The sequence below is a fragment of the Pyxicephalus adspersus genome, chromosome 5 (assembly GCF_032062135.1).
Source record: "Pyxicephalus adspersus chromosome 5, UCB_Pads_2.0, whole genome shotgun sequence".
Classification (NCBI taxonomy): domain Eukaryota; kingdom Metazoa; phylum Chordata; class Amphibia; order Anura; family Pyxicephalidae; genus Pyxicephalus; species Pyxicephalus adspersus.
Genome location: NC_092862.1, coordinates 147,898,289 through 147,923,018, shown reverse-complemented (window position 1 = coordinate 147,923,018; position 24,730 = coordinate 147,898,289). Strand labels below are relative to the sequence as shown.

The window sequence follows — 24,730 nt, the reverse complement described above, 5'->3', positions numbered from 1 at the left end:
TTCCCTGCTTTATAGACCCAAAAATTAGCTTGGTACAAAAGCCTTTCATAAAATACTAATGCAATGGTGAGACCTCTAAAATGTACATTGTGCTGCCATGCAGTCAGATAATGCAACCAAAGAAAAAGTGTCACTGGCATCATGCTGATGTGTGAGAATGCTTCCCCTTTGAAATTTGTTGTAAATATGAATATGTGTAATGCATATACCAATTACCAAAGAACAAAAAAAGTACTAATAAAATATTTTCTGCCATTGGATTGAACAAGTATGTAATACAAATAGTGAAATGTAATTTTAAGACTTCTCCACCAAATTTAACAACATGCATTTGTAATCTGTATATTTGGAATTTTATTTGTTGAGAACATGGTTGTGGTCATTTGACATGAAAATGTGACGTGACTATCCTAGTCCACAGACAGTCAGCAATCCTTGAACAGATACCAAAGAGAAATTTGTTTCTTTCTGTCCCTTCTTGATGTTCTTTTGTTTCTGTACAATATTTGTCATCCTAGCAAAGCAATATACATTTTACCAGGGTAAAGATGGTGAATGAATGTAGATATGAAGAAAAGGAAAGATGCTGCAGACTTTGCTGTAGGGTAGAATGCTGGTGAGATGGTGGCGGTCCTGTTAGAGCCTCTGTGGACAGTTTTTGGTAACACACATGACAGATCAGTTTATAATTAGCACTGTAGGAGGTAGATTACATAATTCAGGTATATTACATCTGATGGATTCTTCTATTTATTGATATCGGTGCCCCATGAGCGGTTTCATGAGGAAAGCAGAAAACGTATAGCCAAGCTGTGTTGACCTGAGAACAAGATCTTTGTTTTTGTAACAAGGGAAATATGGTGTGGCACAATCATTTGGGCCATGACCCAACTGATCATTTTCAGGGTAGGATTTTGGAGATTTGTTGTACTTTGCTATCCATGTGTCAAAGATCCTGAATAAAAAAAAATAGAAATACAATAAAAGGTAAAGAACTAGTAGTAAAGATGGTCAATATAATTTTACTAAATCTGAGAGAATTTAGAATGTGTTCCGCATTTGGAGAAAAACAATCAGCATTGGTATAGATATAGGGTCTGATTAATTAAAGTTCCTCAAGGCTGGTTAAGATTGACTATCATGGATGAACCTGGGTGATCATGCAAACCTAGAATAGATTAAAAACAATTGCCAACTAATAGCAAATAATATTTATGAAATCCATTCCAATTTTTTTGGATCACCCAGGTTCTCCTATGATAGTAGATCCCACACATCGCAGGCAATTTCAGCCACTTTAAATGCTTTGAATAAAAAAAAATGAAATGTTTTTTGCTGGTCAGTTTTGAAATTAGAATGTGATGGTTAAAAGTATCTGCATTATTTGCGGCTGCTTCGCCCACTACCGTGAGCATACAGCGCCTCCACTGTGCACCAATCCCTACTCCCACTACCCTCCTTTCTGTTTATATCCCTATACAGCACCCCCCCCCCTTTTTACTTCTCCTCTCCTTTTTCTCTCTTTCTTTTCTCTCTTTTCCTATACTTTTTAATATAAAATCAGCGACCAATGAAACCTAATGGCAGATTGCTTACTGGTATAACGGAAATGTTTTTATGTACGTATACAATTTGTTTCTCTTTTCCATTTATCATTACATGGCATGCTATATGTTCTCTCAAGTTGCTAGATATGACTATTTCTGTAAAATTGTATGCCTTTTCACGCTTTTATTTGCTTTTGCCATCTGTATACACTGGTTTGAGTTTTGTAATTGTCTGTTTTTATTGGTTGCTAATAAAAAATAAAAAAATAAAAAAAAAAAAGTATCTGCAAATCGCTGATAATATTGTTTTTTAATTTTAGGCTGTTTCTACTACTTACTTATCAATAAAGCTGTGATGTAAGATAAAAATGGGATCATTACTGGAGATGGGAACCTGGGACATGGTGCCTCCTAGATATATGTGAACCAGGTTGTGTAAACTTCTTTTCAGTGTCACACCATCTGGTGACAAAAACCCTGCGAATAAATGAATGAAACATTTGTAAGTACACTGCATTTTCAAAGGAGATTAGAGTGTCAACAAAAAGAAGCCTGGATACACCAATATAAATACCAATGTGTAGTTTTGTGTCTGTGTATTGGAAGCTGTGGCATGGTTACCTAATATCTGTTTTTTTCCATGGCCTTCTCAGTTCCTTTAACCCAACTACATATTAGTTATATTCATTTTTAAAGTGGAACTAAACCAAAAAACTTACACTCACCTTTCCATCCGCAGAGCCCCTGATTTATCCAGCACTCTCCTCGTTTGGGTCCCCCGCCGTCCTGGAATCCGCCTTTACCCAGCACGGAGGAAGCACCCGGCACCGCTGTCTTCTTCCTTCTTCTGCCTACATCACCCCATCTCACGCTGTGCAGGCACGAGATCGGGTGACGTAGCCTGCTGTAAAAAGGGGGGAAAAAGTACAGGAGTACAGGACAAAAAATCCCAATCTCAGGTATGTGCAGAAAGAGCAACCAGAAGGCTCCTGGGATGTGTGACGTATGTATCTCAGGAGGCTCTGCACTCATATTCTCTTTTAATCACTGTGGTGATAAAGACAGAAGGGGCTTCACCCTTTTTTTGTTAAAAAAATGAAATTAATTTTTCAAGGGTTGTCTACCCTTTTATGTAAAGTAAAAATTCGGGTGATATCTATTATCATATGTCAATATGACATTTAATTATCTATTTTGTTTGATATCAGATTGCTAATATCTATTTCAAATCTACAACTATATTAAGGTTACTCAAATTGTTTAAATAAACCAGTGTACAATTTTGTTGATCATTATTTAAAACCAAGGTGCATTTTTGCTGGCCGGTAAATATCTCCACTATCACCTGAAGAATAAGGATAATAATATTTACCGGCCATATAATATAGATAATAGATATTTAGATATTATTTAGAAGAATAAGGTTATCTAAAATATTCTCAATAAAACACAAGAAATGTTGGTCATACCTTCCAGAGCATTTCGGAAGCTGCGTATGGCTGTCTCATTAAAAGGAGGTCTGTCCAAGTCTTCCAGTTTCAGTATATTTTCTACATCCTCATAGGTGGGCAGGTTTGGAGCATAGGGTGTAGCTCCCGGTTTCCGATGTATTCTTTCCATCTTATATTCAACATCAGCCAATGGACAGTATTCATCTGGGAAATCAAACCCACTGCAAATAGCCTAAAGTAAAAATAAGATACAGTAAATATGGCATATTTTTGTAGTTTTTTTCAACTCTATATTTATTATCTTTTATTGCAATTTTTTTAAACATACCATAACCCTAACATGAAAAATACTTTTTTTTAGGCTTTACATAAGAACAAAGTATCTCTCTCTTTTCATAAAGCCATGGACACCCTGTCATGATTAGACTCCTCTCCTTGGCTCCATTTGGTAATTCACAGAACCAGTTCTTTGGGGTTTCAGAGTTTACGTAACAATGTTCTAAACCAAATAGGTCCCTGGCATGTCCTTTATTAGAATTATTAGAATAAATCAAGGTAAACATCCTATTTTCCAACCAATTGCCTTTAAGGGTTGGCATTGGAAAGCATTCTGGAAAAAGTAATGATAAATAAATGAAATGATGTGACTCACCTTCCAGGAAAAGAAATGCGAATATGGACTTAGGACAGCTTGGGCATCATTGGCACCCATTAGTTCATCTGTACAGATAGAGCAGTTCTCCTCTCCTCGCCAGTCATAGTATGGAAGAGCAAAATCTTCATCTCCCATCATCATCTGAATTTGTCTCTCCAGGAAGAGAAGATTTAAGCGATGCCATCCTGGAAATACCGGGCCTTGATGAGCAAAGTTCTTATTAGGATCGAATGTACTATTTTTCAGGATGGGTTTCATGGAATAATAATGCATCCATGTAAACACATCATACACAGAGGCATCTACAAAGCGGTAGGTCTCACGGTGATGCCTGTCCCCAGTACTCAGGATAACAAAATCGTGACACTTTGTGGTCTTTGCTAGTGCCAAGTAACTGAAAAATCTTTTCTGCTCAAGAACGGTCAGTTCTCGTATCTCCTTTCTCACTACTACCTTCTTCCGGTCACATTTGGCTCCATGATAGCCAAATTTACAGTCTCCACAGTCAAAGCCACTGTAGTTTCCATAGCACTCACAAGTATTTTCATAATAGTTTCTTGGCCAGTCCAGACGATCATCATTGTATTGAATTTCTTTTCCAGTAAAAGGCAACCAGTTTCTGCATCTTCCTCGGCCTGACAAAGAACCACAAGGGCTTTTGTCCTTCCAAAGTGGACAACAACTTTTTGTGAGAAGGGCAGCTTCAGTAGTGCAGACTCGTGGAAATTGGCTTTCCACAGCAGAGAGGCAGATAGTCAGAAAGATGATAATGTTCAGCATGATGTCCTATGGATGCAGAGATAGACATCAAAAGGTGTTGAAGCATGCTATTAAATATTTTTATCTACAGTATAACATAGGTATCATGAACCCAAATTTAGGGAGACAATAAATCAATAAAGGTATGCTGCATAGGTATACACTTGCAATGGACTGGGAAATTCCCAGTAAACATAAAAATTAAAAATAGAAACATTAAAAGTAAAAATTTTTTAAAAACCTCTTGATTGGTCAGGCCAAGATTACCTACCTGCCATATATGTGCACAGTTTATTCATCATCATTCATCAACATTGAGTTGTTGTCCATTATTATTATTATTTGCATAAACAGTAGTGCCTGGAATCGGGACAAACACATATAATTGTAGTATACACCCCTGAAGAATATAGTAATTTTTGTTTGCACTAAAAAAATGGGACTTTTTGAAATATAATAAATAATATACTAAAATCAGTCATCATGTGCACCATCATATACCAACCTGTACCAGGGCAGGGTGGGATGGGAACGACCCTAATTAGCAAATGAGCTATATATATCCTTCCCATGTGTTGGAAAAGCATTGATGTATTGATGACATTTTCATCCTATGGGATGGGTCGAGCTCATTCCTAGATTAATTTTTGCAATTCATTCATGTCAATTCCATTACCTTAAATTTTACTAATGTCAGCTGACCCTTTTTCCTTTTCCTTTTGGATCTCTTAATATACAATGAAAATATTGGCACCCTTAATACTCCACTTTTTAGAAAAGAATCAGCAGAGAACACTATTTTGTTAGCCCATAGTGCACATCCCCAACATACTATCAGGGGTATTCCTATGGGCCAATACCTGAGATGAGGACAAATCTGTTACAATGAAAGAGACTTCAAAATTGAAGGAAAAAATTTAGAAATAAATTGTTAAATAGACGTTACACTAACACGTGACTCATAAAGTCTATAATCGAGCAAGGAAAGCCGACAGATCTACTCCTCTGTTTAGTGTCAATATAAGAAATGACACACTAAACAAAAATAAATCTTATCACTCAATTTACAAATCAATCAATTGCAACTTCAAGACATTTTATTGAAATATTGGCATATATTTCTATTTGTTGAGACCATTCGCAAATATGTTGAGGAAATTACCTTTTGAAAGGCACAATCCTTTTTAAAACAAATTAGTTCATATTAATGTATAGTAAAAGTAGTAGTAGTAATAGTAGTAGTAAAATGTAGATTGCAACAGTACGGGTATCATTTATCTTCTTCTCTCCAAATGCAGTGCCTTCTATAATGATAACACATTGTGCCCCTTTAAAAACAAATTTATGAGCACATCTAATACACCCACCAGTCCATATCCCCCATCCTATTGTATGCTGCTTCCCCACCTCTTAGTTTGTAAGCTCTTCGGGTCAGGGTCCTCTCCTCCTCCTGTGTCACTGTCTGTATCTGTCTGTCATTTTTAACCCCTATCTAAAATACAGCACTGCGTAATATGTTGGCGTTATATAAATACTATTTTAGAACAATATTATTAACATCTATTAAAAACTCTAATCCACTTTTCCCAGTGGGAAGACATTTTGCCAAATGCCAGGTGTCCTTCCCTGATTCGATACGCTTTCCGGCATTAGATTGAATCCAACCTCATCCCCATGGAGGAAATTTGACAAATACCTCTTTCAAAAGGAATGCAAATGGATTTTATACCCTACAGTAGGGGTGCCCACACTTTTTTGGCTTGCAAGCTTTTAAAATGACCAAGTCAAAATGATCTACCAACAATAAAAACTTGGACTTCATAACTCCTGTGCTCGGTAGAGTTTATTTTGAAAGGCAGGGCTCTGCGATCTACTCGCGTTGCCTTTGCAATCTACCAGTGGATCACGATCCACTTGTTTGGCACCCCTGCCCTAAAGCCAATCAACATCCCAGTCTTAATAAACAATTTAATTTTAAATCTTTTTGGATTAAATCCCTAAATAGTTTCTAAATGTATTTTTGAAGCATGTAAATATAAAGAGAGAATAATGCCATAATTCTTTGTTTCAAATATTTGTTAATTTGTAATACTACCTGCAATGTTGTATCAATATTTTTTTTCTTCTCATATTATATTACTGCTTTATTTTATTGTTTATATTTACGTATGAGTGTTTTATATTTGTACTATATTTGCAGCCCGTACTCTGTATTTTAAAGTTAAACAGAATTTTTGGAACAGCACTCTACAATAATATTAATGTATTGTTATTAAGGTATCACTCTATAATGTACAAAAACAATGGGAAATTATTATGTTATTTAGAGTTTTTGTTATGTAATTCTTTGCTTTTAATATCTAATATTTTTCTATCTCGCTTGATACCAAACTTCCCCCTCTCTGTTTGGTTAATAACATTCTGTTTGGCACTCCCACCATGTCTAGAGTATTTCTTGTAACTCTAGAAAGTAGTTTGAGTTCCAGCTTGGATCGCATGCATAGATATGATGCACTTTTAGTAAGTTCCAGAAGTGACGAGGAATGCGTCCATGAGCTCTGCACATAGGTGGACATGGATCATCGGCACTTCTACTATTTATAGTGGGAGCAATCTCCAGCCCTGGCCAATGCATTGCATATGCAGCAGGAATATTTATCTAAATTCAGCAAAGTGATGTAAAATTTGTGTCATTTTCTTGCTTCATTGTGGGGATTTTGTAATTATGGCATGCATAACTATATTTGCTTTATCTGAGTTTTGATAAATATATCTTTACCTTTGTAGGATCCACAAACAGGCCACTACTTCTGGTTTAGTTTACCTGAACTCGGTGACTATTCTCCTTGTGGTTCTCTGGTCTGATGAAGCAGACAGAGATCTGCGAAATGCAATACCATTAGATAGCATTGTTTACCTTTCACCAATGTATAAAGTTGTACATCACAAATCACTCACAATCTTTTAAAAATAATGTTTTTATTGTTTTTTTTACATTTGTATGCTATTGTGGATGTTAAATTAAAGTATTGAATAAAAACTTTTAACTGATAATAATTGTGGTATATATTTCAAAAAGCCCTACTGTTTGATGCCAAAAAAGTACTATATTATATTTTATATATTGTTATTAAACAGTATTTATATAGCGCCAACATATTACACAGTGCTGTACATTAAATAGGGCCTTTGTTCATTCAATCTAATCTTCATTTTAACTCGAGAGCAAAACACCTAAACCCCACATTGAAGATATATGATTTAGTAATTATCTTTACAATCTACTCAGTTCAGGGCTAATTTTGAAACTGCATTCATCTCTCAATTTGTCTTTTCATATTTCCTAAAACTGTCATGGATGATCATTTAAAAGTTGCTCACTGTTTGGCGGTGAAACAAGTGGACTTTTAATCAAGTGGAATAAACAGGATTTTGAAAACAAAAGGAGTTAAATCCTTATAGTAAGCACAAACTGTAAGTAAACTTTTATAACTCCTAGAAAACAAACATTGTAACTGGGAGAATGAGTGGTAGCAAGGTGGAAGGTTTGGTTCAGTGCACAGTCTGCCCCATGTATGTACAAATGGAGTAACAGCTTCTAGGTGAATATCTAGGTGAATACCGCTGTGACAGATGTGGGCAAGTCACCTTTCTGGTATCTCGCATTGGAGAGCTGGAGAAGCAAATTGCAACACTGAAATCACTGGAACACCTTGAGAGGGGCCCCTAATCACTGAGCGGGCAGGTAATGGCTTAGATGTGGGGGGCGGAGAGGTTAATCAGGATGAGCATGAAGGGAGTTGGGTTAATGTAACTAGAGGGAGTGGTAGGGTCCCCAGAAATGGAAGGCCAGCCCTGTGTTTGAGCACCCCAACATGTTTGCAAAGTTATGTGAAGATGTGCAGGTGGCAGACCCAGTGGTGGCAACTCTAGCTGTCACTGCTACCCCTAACAGCCAGGAGAGCAGCCCATCTAGTAGTGGTGGGGAGGGAAACGCAGGAAGGGAAAGACAATTGGTAGTCATAGGGGATTCTATGATCAGGAGGACGGATACAATAGTTTGTTGCCTGGATCCCTTCAACTGAATGGTTTGCTGTCTCCCTGGTGCCAGGGTTCGGCATGTGGTGGACAAACTACTGGGAGGGGCTGGACAGGACCCAGCTGTTTTGGTCCATGTTGGAACCAATGACAATATAAATTAAAGATGGAGGATCCTTAAAAATCAGTTAAGGGAACTAGGGTTCAAGCTGAAGAAAAGGACCTCCAAGGCTATGTTCTCTGGAATATTGCCTGTGCCATGGCAACACAGGAAAGGCTTAAGTCCTGGTGTAGAAGGGAAGGGTTTGGGTTCATAGAGCACTGGGCTGACTTTTCATTGGGGTAGAACCTGTATGCCAGAGATGGTTTGCACCTAAATGAAAGGGGGTCTGCTGTGCTAGGGGAAAGATTTAGGGGAATGGTGGAGGGATATTTAAACTAGGACAGAGGGGGGTGGGACAGGTAAATAAGGGGGCAGGAAGGTTAGTCAGGGGTCAGACACTAGTGGAGGGGTTTAAGCTGCGGATAAGGAAGGGATTCTTCACTGTAAGGTCTGTGATAATGTGGAATCGGCTCCCTCAGGAAGTAGTTTCAGCAAGTTCTATAGATTGCTTTAAGAAAAAGCTGGATGATTTCTAGAAGCACAGAATATACCTGGGGATTTAAAGTAAAAATAACAGAGACTGCTGATCCAGGGAACATCTGATTGTCTCATGGAATCAGGAAGGGATTTTTTTTACCTGCAGTAAACTGTACCAGCGTTTTTTGCCATCCTTTAGATCATATCTGGGATATGTTTATTTCCCTAGTGGTTGAACTTGATGGACTTATGTCTTTTTTCAACCTAACCTTCTATATAACTATGTAAAAGCATTTGAGTGAGGCAAACTGAATTGGAGAGAACTATAGTTTCAACAGCCAAAAGTTGCACCAACAGAGCAAATTTAAAGATGACTTTTTTGCATGCTATACAACGGTTATATCTCCTTGATACAAACAGGTTTATTACCTCTCTAGAAATGGTATTTGTCTGCAGGACAAGCTCAAACGTCAAAGAATTTTGCACCATAAAGTTGGTTTATTGATTTCTTCACAAGGAAATAGAGAATCCTTATTAACTGTCACATATCTCATTTGTGAATGGGGAAATATATTTCAGTTACCAACATACCTTCAGTAGTCTAACCAGTTTACGGGCTAATTAATATGCATTCATGGCTACCATATGGTTCCTATCTTAAAATTTTGTTTAGACAAATATGTGTCCAGCCACCTTCACAAAACTCTATGAGGTTAGAGACCTGCCTATCCTCTTATGTATGTAAGCTCCAATGTCTTTGTTTATTTAGCTACTATAACACCCAGCAGCCCTCACTCCATACTCATTTACCACCAACCAATCTAATTACCACATTAGGCACCATTAAAATATATATCTCCAGACAAAATGTAAATCAAACCTTTGTTTCCTTTAGGAGCTGTGACATTTGACTTTTGTTTGCTTCTTGTGCGTTTTGTATTTTCATACTAATCTATTAGAATACAAAGCACACTTGAAATACAAGTCAGAAGCAGCTCAACTACAGGTCAAAATGACCTGACACTGAATTTTGGATAAGCTCAGAAGCATCTCAAACGGATGCCAAACTGCCACTATTAACACAGGGCCAAAGGAACAGAGGCACACATAACACACTAAACACTTTATGGGCAGAGACATTGGTTATTGTGATTTCTGGCTGCCAATTGCAGCAACTGTCACTAAGATGGAACAGATTCCTCCTGCAGCAGTATTCCGCAAAATGTGGTGACCATTTTATTAATGACCACAATAGTGTTTTACTGCAGTTTGCTAGATATATATGATTTGCAGGTCACAGTAGGCGCAGAGCTCTGCGGCAAAACACTGTTGTGGTTTTCCACAAAAAAAAATGGCTGCCATTTTGTTAAATACCACAGAGGTTTTTATTGTGGAGTGCTAGGGGCGATGTGAATGCTATTTTATTTGTAGACCATTATAAGTATTTGTTCTGACTCCAATGTAAACCCAGTGTTATAGGTATGTGTAAGGTGGTGGTGGTGGATGAAGTGGGGATGAGACAGTGGGGGAAGAAAGTGTCGTTGGTTGGGGGGGGGACAATGGGTGAATAATATATATATCAACTTGGAGGCTGCTGGGGAGGGATGTGTGTTGAGTTTAGGGGTGCTGCAACTAGGAACAGATATCTTTTGAGAGGGTGAGTGCATGTCTTTTAGGGTGGAAGTTTTAGATTAGATAGGAGGGTATTTTCCTCTGGCTAAATGGTTCTGCAGGTTGATCATCTGGTAAAAAAGCCAGCTGATGGGTGCCAGGATTTTTCTCCTATTCCAGTTGTCTTCTTCTCATCCAAATTTTCAACAGCCCATGGCAGGGTGATCCATCCCCCATATAATAGTATATTATATATATATAACAAAAATATAAATAATCCATCTGCTATAATACCATATTTAATATAAAATGATGAATTCATCCTCCACATAACAGTTTATTAGAACACAAACATCACTACACATTCAAGAGCCTCATATATTATATTGGAAAAATATATTGTATTGTATTGGAAAAAAAATATATGCTAAGTAAACAGATATGCCATTTTAATTTTAATTCGTGATGGGTATTTAAAATAAAAATAAAAAATGTCTTAGTCCCCCTAAAATTTGTAGTAGCCCCTTACTGAGAAGTCCAAACTTTATCCTTCAATGATCCATTATTATAATGTCTGGAGACAATCCATCTGGATAGTTCAAATTTCTTAATCCATGTTCTTACTGCCAGCTCACTAGCAACATCCGGCCATATGGTGGGGTGACATGGGTATTTGGAAAGATTTGATGAACTACTGCCATCCGCCTATCAAACACTTGGACAGCAGCAAGAAAGTGGCAGCGGATCCATCCGGAGTCACGTAATTAGTAAATTACATTGGCGTATTGAAAAAAGCCCCTTTTTCATATCAGGTGGCAAAATCAATACATTTATGAGAACTATAAGTAATGGGCCCCCTTCCTGCCTCTTCAACCTTATCTTACCCACTACTACACAATACTAATTGCTTTCATAGAATTCAGCTCTCCACATAATAAATATAGCTTGACATTCCTCCGATTAGAATAAAAACAGGCTTCTCTTCATTCTACCTCCACCTTTGTTTTAGCAAGTGAAAAGGGCAAATTGTAAGATAGTCATTACACTAGCATTAATATCCATTCTTTTCAGCTTTAAAACCCCAGAGTGGCCCTTATGTGGCTCATTAGCCATTTAAAGTGACAACATTTCATTTGATGATCCCTCACTTGAGCACAAGACACAGAAGACATTGAGATTCTCCTTTGTTACACTAGTAAATTGTACAATGAGGATTAGAGTTTAGCATATTGTTCTTCCTCTTTTCAATCCTCAAGTTGCCTCTCTTCTATACCACATTGTCTTTTACACTCGTTATACAATTTATAGTTGGAGTTTTTTATTGCCTGTATTCTGTCTACCCCTAGCTAACATTCTGATTCTCTGTTACTCATCTAATATATATTCTATAATATATATATTACACTCTAATCTCAGACTCCTCTGTATTCCCCTTGATCTCACACTCAATGTATTTCCCCCAGTTTCACTCTCTGCATTCTGTCTGCTCTATGTATTACCTTTCCTTAATAAATGTTATTATGAGTGACTCCTGGCATTAGACTTCTGGCAGTCTTTCAAAGCACTGAGGTTTAGCTATTTTGTACATACCTGATCAGATGCTGGAATGACTCTGTTTGATGGGTCTTCTGGAAAATTGGGTGAAGGGCTGTTTATAATGTGCTTGGTGGGAGGTGGTGGGTGTGTCATTGGAAGAGTTTGAGGCGTCAGTGGAGAACATCCCTGAAGTGTTGTAAAATTACTGCTTCAGATAATTCCTCAGATTAGTCACTTACAGGAGTACACAATTTTACTAAGTTGTAGCTTCAGAGAAGCTGAGAATAAAGTGAATTCAGCTTTCCTTAAAACACCTCATCATACTACTTATCTGGTATAAGAGCACAAATCCTTTGTAATTTGGGATTCTACCCAGCTGTTGAACCATAAAGATTCCCAAAGAATTTGGATGCCTGGTAATAATTTATCCCCTGTAATAGAGTGTGAATGGGGATTTACAATGAAAGAAAAAAACACGCTGCTTTCATTATTATTATTATTATTATTAATATTATTATTAATAATAATAAACAGGATTTATATAGAGCCAACATATTACACAGTGCTGTACATTAAATAGGGATTGCAAATGACAGACGAATACAGACAGTGATACAGGAGGAGAGGACCCTGCCCCAAAGAGCTTACAATCTAGTAGGTGGGGGAATTTCACATACAATAGGATGCTTGTAAAGATCTGCTAATAAAAGCAACTTCCTGAAAACTTACATCATATGATAAAACTGTATTGGATTGGTTAAAGTATTACCTGTGTAGGGTATAAGGATTGCAACATCTCTTCAGCACAACATTATTAAGCCATCACCATTATACCTCTGCAGTTTTCAGTAGGACATTTATTTAAACAAAGTAGAAATGCAATATTTGCACTAACACAAGGCCAAAGTTCTGGGGCCTCCAACTTTAATTAAATAAATGTCCTGCTGATAACTCGGTGGTGTAGGATGGCACATTGGTAATATTGGATTCTTCTGATGCCTTCCCTCCGAACTGTCCCTGATTTTTAGGGATTGTCCCTCATTCCTCCTCAGTTGTCCCTTTTTTTGGCTGAAAATACTCATTACATGATCATTACAAAAAGGGGAAAAAGTCAACGTCAATAATAGATGGCTCAATGATAAAAAAAAGTAACAGCATAACTATGGTGTTGTGTATATTTGGAGCCACAATCCTATGTTAAGACATCATAAATAATACAAACTGAGAATGATGACCTCAATAAGAATTTACACAGGAATATTAGGGATTGGGGGATCACCCTCTATAATCCTCATTAAATACTATGAAGTGTGTTGAAGGCATACATTACATTTTGGTTTCGTGGCAGGATTCAGTATTGCAATAAAGCCTTCCCATGTGTCAAAAATGATTGTGTGTGTGTTTCCCACATTCATTCTATCCACTTCATATGAAAAAGATGTGGTAACTTCATTGAACACAGGTGCATGGTGAGAGGGGTAGAAGAAATCCAACATTGAAGGATTGTTCTCCTACCTACCTCAGACACAAGTAAAGCCAGGCTGCTTGCACCTCTAGAGTAATGGGCGCCATCTTCCCCAACCATCCCCATTATTGCACACATACGGGGTAAAAGTGAGAAAAGAGAGATAGTGAGTACAAGCTTAGAGAGACACCAGAAACTCTTAATGATAGGGCAAAACCATTGACGGCGAAACAGATTTGCCCTCGGGCCGCACATTTAGAACATTGATTGGTGTTGCTCACATCCATGTATATGCCCTGTGAAAGAAATCAGACATTAACATTCCCCTGTATTCTAGGAATGATTTCCAGGCAAAACAGTATATTTTAAGCAATAGAGGCAAGGAATGCCCAGGTAAGCACTGTAACCATTTGGAAACCTGTGGTGGCCTGGGAGTACTCCACATCATCTCTTAGGAACTTGTAGTATGTAGAGATTGCTTTACTGCTTAGGGGAGGGCTGGAAGAATATTAACCCAAGACCAATTGTTAGAGGTAGACAGTGACATATGGAGTCATATGCATAGGCCTGCAGAAGGGGTGGGAGGGATAAAAGAGGGGTAGTAGGAATTTTCTAGGTTTCCTGGATGGAGAGGGCACGTTTATTGGGAAGATCAATTAGATCCTGAACCAAAATGATGCCCGCCATCTTATCCACCCCCCCCCCCCCCCACCAACACACACACACTTCAGTTTTTCTCCCCCATGCACTACATTTCTGTGACAGTTGGCTGGTTTAGCTGAAAGGAGAATGAATCAAGCAGCTACTGCCATATATAGTGAATGTGAGGATGAAGTTGCTTTACTTTTATCAGATCACATTTTTAAGAATGAACCTCGGCCAGATAATTTTATTTCATTTAGATGCAATTTATTTATTTACTTGTATTTCTATAGCACCAACATATCATGCAGCGCCCTACAAAGTCCACTGTCATTTCACTTACTGTCCTTCAAAGGGGCCAATATTCCCATATACCATTAACACAGTCTAAGGCTTAATGCTTTGAACACCTAGTGTGCTGGAATGGGTCGGGGTAACAGAATGCCTGACAGGTTTTTCTTTCTGCCCCAGCCCCTAATATAAAGATTATCTCCATATCTCCACATCTCCATGTGGTTATCAAGGTTCTGCGATGACTCCCATGTGGTCTATGTGCATTAGATGAATAATATAGATTGTCAGCACACTCACAAACTCAGAAAACCTTTATCAGGCATGTAATGATCCTTTGGCCACTTGTGACAAGACAGGAAGTAAGGGGACATTTTCCCATCAGAGACACAGCCAGCAATAACATAAAATCATAATGTCTGTGGGAGATTACAGAGGTTCCAAACCATCCTTGCTCCAACCAAAACTCAAAAAGCAAGTATCTGGAGTTAGGGTTAAATCTGCAGTTATCATTTTTTTTTTCCTCTTCTAAAGGGAGGTTTCAGTTTTCTACATGACAACAAGCAAATAAAACCAGTCTACAGCCATTTGCAAATTACAAACTCTTTTCTTCTTGAGTTTTATTTGACATTTCATTAAACCATCCCAATCTTATTGTGTATATTCTGCTCCATCTGTTAATAATAATGATTACATCTTCATCTCAAAATGTAAGACATTTCACACTTCATAAATGAAGTGAATCCCATAGTAGTGAATGATTTATGTGCTGTCATTACTATTTGACTGAATTTACACCACAAACCAGCTGAACGTTACTCAGTAACAAATGAGCTATCACAAACCTTTCTACAGATAACTAAGTGTACAAAAAAAGTCATGCAAAAGGTTACTATTGAGTGTATGGTACCACAAATAAGGAAAAAAGACAAATCTGGTGCGTTCCTAAAACCCCCAGGATGCAAGTAGGACCAATCATCAATGTGGTACAAAAGGGGGGGAAAGTATTATTTGTTCAGGAAGAAAGGAGTGGGGGGTCATTGTATTGGGAAGGTGATAAAAATGGATCACTAGATCAGGACCGTGGGAATATTATCAAGCTGGCAGAAATAAAGGGTCAGGGATAAATGTGTAAGAGTGGGAGTATTACCAGTAGAGTAGGGAGTAGGAAGATCATCAAAATGTGAGGGTGGGAGAACCACCAGACTGGGAAATGGGGAAAGGATTCTGGGAGTAATATAATCTCCAGATTTAGATATGTAGGAGGGTCTACAGGTGGAAATAATGGAGGAGTATCACCTTACTGAAAAATTGAAGGGGGAGGGTTGAAAGTCAGCAGGTTTGTAGAATTCAAGAATTTATAGAAAGTGGCTTATTTTATACTAAAGAGAAATAGTCTTATTTAAAACAAACAGAAAAAGGACTGGCTGCTTACAAAACAAAATGGTAGCTGTTATAACATTCAACTTTCATGTCTCCATAGACCATAGGGTCTGGTTAGGCTTTTTGGTGAAAATCCCATTAATATTCAGTGATTGGTATTCCTGGCACTGAGCAGCACCTTATATTGTCATCATTCAGAACTCTTACAGAGATATCCATTTATCAGTGTTGTGCGCAGTGATATTATAGCATTTCGTGGAAATATGTCATCACAGTTTGATGGAGATGGGGGTAATTGGTAGATATTGCAGAACAAAAGAAAAGTTTATGTGTAGAGTGCTGACTCAGTTGTGTTACATGTCTCTATCTCTATATAGTTTTAACAGGGAAGTATTAAAATCCAAACTGGTGACTTACATAAAACTATCCATATAATCTATGGAAGACTTTCATCTTACACATAAAAGATCTTAAGCTCATGCTGACTAAAAATCTATTTTATGTTTATAAGTAACAAAGGTAACATGGAAATTGTATAGAGCAAACTCCCTTTGTCCATTCTGGCCGCCACGCCATTACAACATTGTGGGCTCCCTAGAAATTGCTGGTGGAAAAGGTGTGAAAGGCACTGTCTATCATATTAAGAAACAGCACATCAATGACATTTAACTTGTTATATGAAGAGAGGAGTGAGACTTGCTAGGTTGTAGGCTGGTTTTTGGGCAGATTGATGTGTAAGTGGACTGTCCGGTATAGTATCAATGTTGCAAACTGTTAGGTAGGTTGTTGGGTCATTGGTTGTTAGGCAGGCACGTTGTTGTACTGTCAAGTAGTAAGGAAGAATAATTTTTATTGTCTCTCATCATTCCTAAAACAAAAGTGCAGTGACTTTCGTATTTATTTATGTTGTATAAATTCTAATAATTTTTTTCACATTTTAAAGTGTGTTCTGTGGTGAAGCCCTTTGTGTACCTAGTGGTAAAAAAATTGCGCTCCAATCCATATATGTCACTCCACTCACAACTTCCAAAACACTAAATTGCTGCATTGAAGAAATGAAATTGAGCATAGTCCATGTCCATATATATTAGGCCCTTTGATGCCCACTATCTTCTGTCAAGTGCTTACAGCTAAATCAGAAAGCATTGGGAACCCGCAGGACTACCACACAGGCGTGGTGATCAACGATATTGGCATTTTTACAGCCAGGAATGGCACTGGAAGCCACATGACCAAGATGGCGCCTGTGGCTCCTGCAGCATACATGCTTCCTCACCTTTGCATGCTTCCTTCACAGCCTCCCCAGAGCCTTATGGTTATTTATGGTTATGGAGGATAAATTTATGGCAACCCTCTGAATAGGGAGACATGTGAGCTACATAAACACCAGGGGGGACCCTGACCATCACTCCACTGCAGCCAACAGATGCCACTGTGACCTCTCCCTCTCATCCCAGGAATGGCAGTTCTATATCTTCAGGTGATCCATCACTGTATGCTGGTGTATCCTAGGATGCTAGGGGACCCTATTCCATGGTAGGACATTGTGCACTTGGTGACCCTCATACCGTTAACCCCCTTCTCATGTTGGTGCCCTACCATACCTCTCTTTAATAATGCCTCCAGGCTCCTCGCCTGTCTCATTAACCAGGAATCAGCCACATACCACACGTGACAGGACAGGAGTACCTACAAGCGGTCCCTACTAGGGAAGATTTTTGCCAACTTATATGTGAGGTCAGGAAGCCTGTCGAGCATCTTTTATTGGGTGAACTTTGCTCTCTGGCGGAGAGAATAGATTGATGAGGATTTACATGCCACTTAGTTGTAATCCTACAAAACCATTTTCACTGTCAGAAATCTGCTAACAAGAAGCTACGGCGCCAATTGGGGATTTAGCCTACCTGATACTACCTACGCTGCTGACTTCCCTACAAACCATTTTTTATAATATTTTAGGGCATCCAACAGCTAACTCCATCAAATTGGATTATGCACACAGAGCCATTCGTCGGCCTGGTCCCCCATCCAGGCCACATGACGTTTGCCGGGTCCAAGATTACCAGTGGCAACGTAACCGGAAAAGTAGGCACACGTCGCACAGTAGCCCTACTTCATAGTTTTGTTTTTTTACTATAGAATAGGCCTAGCTCTATTTAATGCTGGTTTGTTTTCCAGAATGATGAGAACGACTAGTTGCGTTGGACGCTCTCACCATCATTGGTCAGTATAATTTTTTTTTCTGTATTTTGTGTATTGCCAGTCTTTATATCTTCTTCTTTCCTCCTTGTATTCCTTGTTAATGGCTTCTTGTTTTTGTGTGTTTTACTTATTAACCTCAATGTTCTTAAGCATATATATATATATATATGAAGGGGTGGCTGAACATATATTGCATGAGCTAATGGTTCATGTTACAGGTTTTTTTTTTTTCCAGGTGACACAAACATTTATTAAAAATAGGAAAATCTGTTAAAGTATATCTCACTTAATGTTAGGGGTTGGGCAGTCATAATGGTATGCTCAGGGACCCCTTTCACATCAACTCAATCTTTAATAGATCCAGAAAGATGCTATGTGATTCTCCGTGGTTATGTGAATTCAGTAGCAATTGTTCTTTGTAATGTTTATGCTCCCATTTCTCCTCCAATATCATTTTAGAAAAGGTTTTAGAGCCTATAGATACTCTACCACACATCTATCTTGTACTTGGGGGCACACCCCTACTTCATAAAGTAATGTCAGTTTGTAACCAACAGAAGGAGTTGGATATTGAGCAGGTGGAGAAAGCCTTGATATATACTCACTGAAGATTTTATGATAAAGGTAATAAGGGGGACACACTACTGGCCCGGATGGCTTGGGAGAAGGCAGCAGCAGCTGCCCTGGGGTTCAATCAAGGATAATCAAATGTATTATGACACGATCTTGAACACATTTCTTAGATGTTTGGGGACATTTTATAAGGATCTATATTTCACAGTGTATAATACCCAGCAGAATATAGGGTGTGACCTGTGTTCTAAATCAATACATACATTAATATATTTTTCTCTTGTTGATCTCTTCCCACTCTCACGGCTTCAGTGGTTGAATCTTTTAACAGAACAGTAGGCCTAAACGAGGTTGCAACAGCTATCACAGCACTCACTTCACACAAAGCCCTGGGATTGTAAGGGTTAACACATATCTTTAAGCTTCATTCTTTTCTTCTGACCTTTTTGTTTAAAGATTTTATGGTCAGATCAGGAATACCATCAATTACATTACATTCCTATACAAAACCTAAAGCTTTCTATCCCAGCATGTGGGATTTCATGTTTTAAGCTTATGTTTCAGAGAAAAATTCTTTGCAATCAAATGTATTTAGCTTATTTACTGTTACTTTCCTGTGGTGAACAACTCTGTACTCATCCTATCTCTACAGTGATATGTTTGTATAGCTATTTAGTCATTATTATGACCTGATTGTGTACATTAGGTGTTATGTGTACTGATGTCCATGCTCCTTTTTCTGAAATCTGAAAAAAAAGGAAAAAAAAAAAAAAAAGAAATAGGATTCATATATAGCTAAATAAAATTAGGTGAAATAAAAGTGCTCATGCACCTTTCCCTGACAAATGCAACAGAAATGCATCTGTACACCGCTATATTTCTGTGTGTAAACAGCTATTCAGAGACAAAAAGTGTTTCATTACCATTACAGGTAGTACCCGGGTTACATACAAGATAGGGATAGTAGGTTTGCTCCCAAGTTTTTTTTTTTTTCTGTATGTAAGTTGGAACAGGTACTATAATTGCAATAAGGATGTCTGTCTCAACATATAATTAGGCAGCGTGGTGTCAGTTACTGTATAAAATCCTCACTGTGGGCTAATAAAAAAAAACAAATATATGCAAAAAGAAACAGATACAGAGTTTATCTTGGTCATTAAATGGTTACAAGAGCTTGCAGAAGAGCTCAGTCTTAGCTATGTTTAGCAAAAGATTTCTTATGCAAGTCAAGAAAACATGCGCACCTATTATGTGTAAATTGATATAGTCATTGAAAAGTTTGGACTAAGACTTTACAAAGTGCAAACAAAACACAAAATGAGTTACTTATACTACACATGAAATTGTATATTGTAAACAAGTAGAGTAAACTTGATATGTTAATAACAAAATTCATCTAAAATCCTCATATTTTACCCACCATACAGATCACAGACCTTCCCCCTCTTTAGGGATAATTTCAAGAGTGGTGAGAACATCCATTTTCCTGCTATATGTGATCTCATAATAGCAACCGCACCTGTTTAGGGTGTGAGCGTCATGATGACAGAAGGAGATGAAATGTTTGAAGTGTAATGACTTTACTGAAATCATTATAACATTATAAGATTAAAGCACTTAGCCACTGACAACAGAAACTTTACTTTGGTGATTTGCAGAATCAGGGGAATACAATGAACTAAAGCTATGCAAAGTTCTCTATCAAAACTTCTAGGTGTATGGCCCATTTCCGTCAGGACACCCGCAATTCTCATTCTTCCACAGTAACCTTCAGACTCCTGAGGAATCCTTAGCACTAGTTACATTGTAGTATGCTGGTCTTATTTCATAAGTGAACTTTATAACAGAAGATCCTGATGTCTAACTTAGTATCCTACTTAGGTAGATTATCTGATATCCACATCTAGGGGGTGTCTTCTGGGACAAAACAAGATTACAAATTGTATTTAGAATACCCATACTTATCTGATGAGCTGCTCAGGGTCTACAGCTGATCATCCTGAGGTAGTGAATTAGTCTGCCTAGGTTTTTATGTGAATAGCAGATTGTTGCAGTTCCCTTTGAGTACATTACTAGGGGTACTGGCACTACAATATTTTGCCACAAATTAGGTCTACAGCCGAGTATTTCAGCCTCCTGTGGCAATATCTGTTTTGAAACTAAATTTTAAAAATGTTTTAAGCAAATTATGACCCAAAATGGTCATTTATTCCTAACAGTTTCATGAAAAAATATACTCTGAAAAAAGGATTATGCGGGAGACAGTTATGGTTATCAATGGGCTGGTCATCATTTGTGCCCTTAAGCTGGACCTGGTGTCCTTATTCATTCCTCCATTATGCCATTCTCACTCCAATAAATATGGTTTGTTCACTGCTCCCTCTAGTAACCCAAGTCTGGCGTCCACCTTTATTACCATGCTTTCTGCTCGACCTATCCCTCCCTTATACTCGACCTGGTGTCTCAATTTATACCTTCATAATAACAAACCTGGTGTCTGGTAGGCTGCTTCACTTATCTCCATTTATCTTTAATTTATCCTAAACCTGGTAAGTTCACTTATTGTCTTGCCTCCCCGCTCTGTCATATTGGCTTGGGCAAGGTGCCCTGATTGTTGTATCACGGTTCTGGACCTGGTGTCACTCGCCCTCCAATCATTACTTTATTAACTTTTACTTATAGCACCACAACTTTGAACCCATTTGTCCTGATTGGGACTGCCTATTATCCAAAGTATTTTGATGTAGACCTACACTTGGGTTGCCACATGTAATCCACTTACCTCTCTATAAAGTGCTCATAAATTGTTCCGGTCTTCATTGTATTCTCTGGATTGAAATCCATCTTGTGATAGTTTATACAGTTATAACTATTACTGGATGTAGGGATTGCATTGTCATTAGTTACAACTGGACACCTTAATCCTTCCCCACAGCAGAAAAGGAATTGTAGTACATTCTAAAAACAGTAATATATGTATTTATTTACATAGCTGTTCAGGAGATAAAACCCCAATCAAGACACCATAGATAAAAACATTTTTAAAACATGTACTTTACAATTAAGTTTTTTCTTTTAATTTTAGTTTCTGTCTTTACATCTAAAAAAAAAAAACAGCTAACCTGCAATTTACAGCAAGGATACTTTCATTCCACTGCCTCTTTGGCGGTCTGTACAGGTCTGGTTGTTTTCAGGACAATGTATCCAGGCAAAGTAGCAGCAGAAGCAATAGATACAATCTTAAGGCAGCTGTTGAACTAGAGTCAATGTGGGGTCAAAGGAAGTCTTCCACCTCCAGGTTTTACTGCTGCCTACCGGTTAAAAATCAATTGAAGAGTTTGCTCCTCTGCAGAACGTCAGTGGCAGAGTTGAAATGTTGCACCTCTCTTCTAAAATCACGTAGTTTGCGCAGTTCCCTCTGGTAAGATGCAGACGTTGGCTTCCTCACATACTGAACTTCACTCAGAAGCTTGTCACACAGGTAATGTAGCCACAGAACATTGGAGTGAGGCCTGTACAAAGACCAGCTGTTCCTGACAAGACCAAAAACAAAGCACTGGTTTTATATATATATATATATATATATATATATATATATATATATAGCTAATTAGAGTTGTCAGAACACAACAGACTTTGTCCATGAAAGGGTATAGGAAAGATGGAATACACCAATTTTAAAATGGAGCTACGGAAGCCCTAATTCTAGGAGGGAGAACAGCAGGCACTGACCGGTTTGAGCATAATATTGACTGACTAGAAAAGTTAATCTCAGTCCATTAGTTTTCCCCTGAGTGAATCCTCCACACTGCAGCTGCTGTTTAAAGCCCCAGCAACACCACAGCTGTTAATCTAAGCTTCAAAACTATGTGGGTGCCCCTTACCACCCTGGCAACCCTACAGTTAGCCCTCAGTCTAGGCCAACTGGTCAAAAATTCTCTACAGGCCACAGCAGCTGCTTAATAAAGTGCCTGAGAATTTTTCAGCAATCCCTGCAGTTCATAACAATCAAACATTTACTAAGTAAAGGAAACTATATCCCAGCAGGTCTCCCCAAGACAGTACCTCTACAGAATAAATTTAACTCAATTTAATTTCCCTTCACAGTCTCTAGCCAACTGCGCAACCACTCTCTAAGTCTTTTTGTGAGTTCATAGTATTTCTACATTTGTACATTATGGATCATGGCCTGACGACCACCAGTTTCTGCAAAATTAAAAAACTGCACTGTCAAGTAGACAGGAAAAAGGAGGAAGACATGAAGCTTAGAAACAAAATAATCTGGGCTTCCTATAACTTACTTGTTTTCCTCTCGCATGTTCCGATATACATCAAACTGCAAATCTCCCTCCCCTAGGAACAGGTCCTCATCCGCAGACAAATCACAGAACACAGTAAGTCCATCTAGAACAGAAAACTGACTGGATGAATGAGGATTTCTACTAAACGCAGACTAGGGTGCAAGGTCACACAGAACATTCTTGGGGGATGAGGTGAATGGTGGAGGTTGTAAAGTCTTCTGGGTTGTGCTGGGGGAGAGGGTGTGAGGTTTAAAGGGAGACCCTGGGGACATTAAGGCGAAAGGTCTCCTAAGAAACACTAAAGAAGGAAGTGGGACGTCCCACAGAACAGTAAAAGGGAAGGGGGTCCCCTGATGAAAGCAAAAAACAGAGACTGGAGAGAAAGGTAAGATTTCATCCTCCTGTGGAGACCAGTAATTTAGGGTGGGGTAGGGGCAAAGGCATTCAGAACACACTGAGAAGGTGTAAGGCTTCTTGGGACACTATGAGGGAAATCTGTTTGAGCTTTCACAGGACAATCTCAGAAGGGAAGTTGTAAACTCTCCTTGAAGACTCTAGGGCAGGGTTTGTCCAGAGGTCACTGGGAGTTCCTTGAGCAATGAGCAGCTTGGGTCTCTCAGGTCACTTTAATACATATCAGTGATCTTTTTTGTTATGTGCAAGGGTGGCAGCCTTCGTACCATAATGAAAAATAATAGCAATTCTTCCAACTGACCGCCAATATAAGATAATATTAGCTTTGGATATAGTATTTAAAGAAGGGGTTCCCTGAAGACCTGAAAGGTATTTTAAGGGGTTCACAATGTTAAAAAGGTCTAGAGACACTACTCTAAGGAGAGGGTATGACCTGTCCCTGGACACTTTGGAGGAGCAAAATCTCATGAGAATCTATGGTAAAGAGGCGTATAAGTGGCTTTAAATGAACTCAAAGATGTGAAGGTACAAAGTCTCATTCTGAGAGGAAGGCCTTCAAGAGAACTAGGGGAAGATGTTTGACAAATCACTTTAGGGGTTGGGTGGAAGAGGTTTAACTTTAACATTAATATAAGGTGGATTCTCACCTTTATCAAGACGAGAGAGCGTGTAGTCTATAATTTTCACCTGAACTCCTGCACTGGGGATATGGAAGATTTTGCCCTGGAGAGAGGCTGACAGCACCTGGGCTGAAGTTTTCTCGATTAGGAGATTACCCCAGTGTAAATCCCTGTGGAAGGAACATTGACATATTACTGCTTTTTGAGAGGATAATGTTAATTTACAAGCTGATAGCAAACACTTACCGGTGTTCAAATCGTAGCTCTTCCTCCGCCACAGCCAAAGCTGTGGTCACCTGGTGCAGAATGCTCCGAGAGGCTGAAACTGATGGGATCTGGGAAAATTTTTTTTAAGGTTTAAACAGTTCTGGATGTTACAATTTTCAGCAACTCAGGTGAAAAGTGAAATGCAGTTAACTCACCTTAGAGCTCATGCGCTCCAGGTCATCACCACCAAACTCAAACTCCAGAATCATGAACAGCTGTTCTTCACCAAACATATCTGACAGAACAAAGAACTCTTCTTAAATCGCACATTTTACTTTTGTTTATTTTTAGTAGAAAGATATAAGACTATATGTAATAAATATATAAATTATTCCCGTCAATTCACTGTATATTTGTTCACAATTTTTGCTCAAGTGGATAGCATTTACTATTGT

General features: G+C 38.3%; 2 protein-coding genes across 6 annotated transcripts in view; both read right to left on the bottom strand.

The window, feature by feature from the left end:
• Positions 1 to 354: 354 nt before the first annotated feature.
• LOC140332205 (tyrosinase-like) lies at positions 355 to 4,433 on the bottom strand. Its single transcript, XM_072413479.1, has 4 exons — positions 3,651 to 4,433; positions 3,017 to 3,230; positions 1,886 to 2,024; positions 355 to 955 (listed from the first exon to the last, which is right to left on the bottom strand). Exons 1-4 carry the CDS (start codon positions 4,431 to 4,433, stop codon positions 751 to 753), a joined length of 1,341 nt encoding a protein of 446 aa, XP_072269580.1. The 3' UTR covers positions 355 to 750.
• Positions 4,434 to 19,863: 15,430 nt separating this feature from the next.
• The window catches only part of HASPIN (histone H3 associated protein kinase), a 41,416-nt gene continuing 36,549 nt past the window's right edge, over positions 19,864 to 24,730 (bottom strand). For all 5 annotated transcript variants that reach the window (XM_072413163.1, XM_072413168.1, XM_072413164.1 and 2 more), the window contains 5 exons: positions 24,491 to 24,570; positions 24,315 to 24,403; positions 24,096 to 24,238; positions 23,035 to 23,137; positions 19,864 to 22,266 (listed from right to left, as the gene is read on the bottom strand). In XM_072413163.1, the coding sequence (XP_072269264.1) occupies positions 22,059 to 22,266; positions 23,035 to 23,137; positions 24,096 to 24,238; positions 24,315 to 24,403; positions 24,491 to 24,570 (623 nt within the window). In that variant the 3' untranslated portion in view covers positions 19,864 to 22,058. The remainder of the gene's footprint in view (positions 22,267 to 23,034; positions 23,138 to 24,095; positions 24,239 to 24,314; positions 24,404 to 24,490; positions 24,571 to 24,730) is intronic.